The 1000-nt window shown below is 70.8% G+C and overlaps 1 protein-coding gene across 4 annotated transcripts in view; it reads right to left on the reverse strand.

Annotated features, from left to right (window-relative positions):
• Positions 1–1000, reverse strand: part of CRTAC1 (cartilage acidic protein 1) — a 183026-nt gene that overhangs the window by 181315 nt on the left and 711 nt on the right. For 3 of the 4 annotated variants that reach the window (XM_006157352.3, XM_006157349.3, XM_006157351.3), the window contains exon 1: positions 852–994. The exons of the other annotated variant lie outside the window; for it this stretch is intronic. In XM_006157352.3, the coding sequence (XP_006157414.1) occupies positions 852–875 (24 nt within the window). In that variant the 5' untranslated portion in view covers positions 876–994. Of the gene's footprint in view, positions 1–851; positions 995–1000 lie in introns of those variants that run through there. 4 annotated transcript variants of the gene reach the window in all.

Raw genomic sequence — 1000 nt, forward strand, 5'->3', positions numbered from 1 at the left:
AGGGGCACCCCCCCGCCCCGGTTCCCCTGGAATGCCTGAAGCTGGCTTGTCTGAGACCACACCTCGGTCCAGCAAAAGGCGGCTGGCAGCAACGCCGCGCGCAGGGCTGGCTCCTGGAGCCCTCTGCCATCCAGCGCTGCACCCGGGAGCTCAGCTTCCCCCAGGAAGAGAGCCAGCCCCCCGTGCTCTTCCCCAGCCTGGAAGCACAGGCACTCGGCCAAGGCCAGTTCCCTGCCTGAAGCTGGCTTGTCTGAGACCACACCTCGGTCCAGCAAAAGGCGGCTGGCAGCAACGCCGCGCGCAGGGCTGGCTCCTGGAGCCCTCTGCCATCCAGCGCTGCACCCGGGAGCTCAGCTTCCCCCAGGAAGAGAGCCAGCCCCCCGTGCTCTTCCCCAGCCTGGAAGCACAGGCACTCGGCCAAGGCCAGTTCCCCAGCCCGCGCTGAGTCTGCCTGGTTGGGTGCCTCCCCCCACACCCTCAGAACACCTCTCCTCACCTGCTCCTCCCCCTTCTAGCCCCAGAACCCCCTCTCCAAACAGCTGACCTCCAGAGCGCCCCCAACACCTTCCCTGACAGCTGCGGGCCGTCGCCCCCACACCTCGGCTCCCATCCCTCCGCCACCTCCAGCCCCGCGCCCTCCTCGCCCCCAGCCCGCGGGAGAGGCTCTGCGCGCCAGTCGAGCCCAGCGTCTGTTGGCAAGTTGGAAGCCAAGCCGCCGCCAGCACGGTCTCCGTCTCCCCTGGTTTTCTGGAGGCATCCCCGCCACCCCTGCGGGCGGATCGCGAGGGCGCACAAGGCCGGAGAAACTTTCTCCGCCTCAGGGAGTGGGGGCACGGAGAGCGGGTACTCACGCCTGGGTCAGCGCCCGGAGCCATCCTCCGGCTCTCTCAGCCCCACCGCCTGGGGGCGTCCGAGCGCGGGCGCTCGCTGCCGCCTCTGCCGCCGGCGCCGCCGCCTTGCAGCTCCCAGACCCAGTCCCGGGCTGGCCTCGAGGCCCCCG

Source organism: Tupaia chinensis, unplaced genomic scaffold (assembly GCF_000334495.1).
Source record: "Tupaia chinensis unplaced genomic scaffold, TupChi_1.0 Scaffold000539_1, whole genome shotgun sequence".
Lineage (NCBI taxonomy): Eukaryota > Metazoa > Chordata > Mammalia > Scandentia > Tupaiidae > Tupaia > Tupaia belangeri.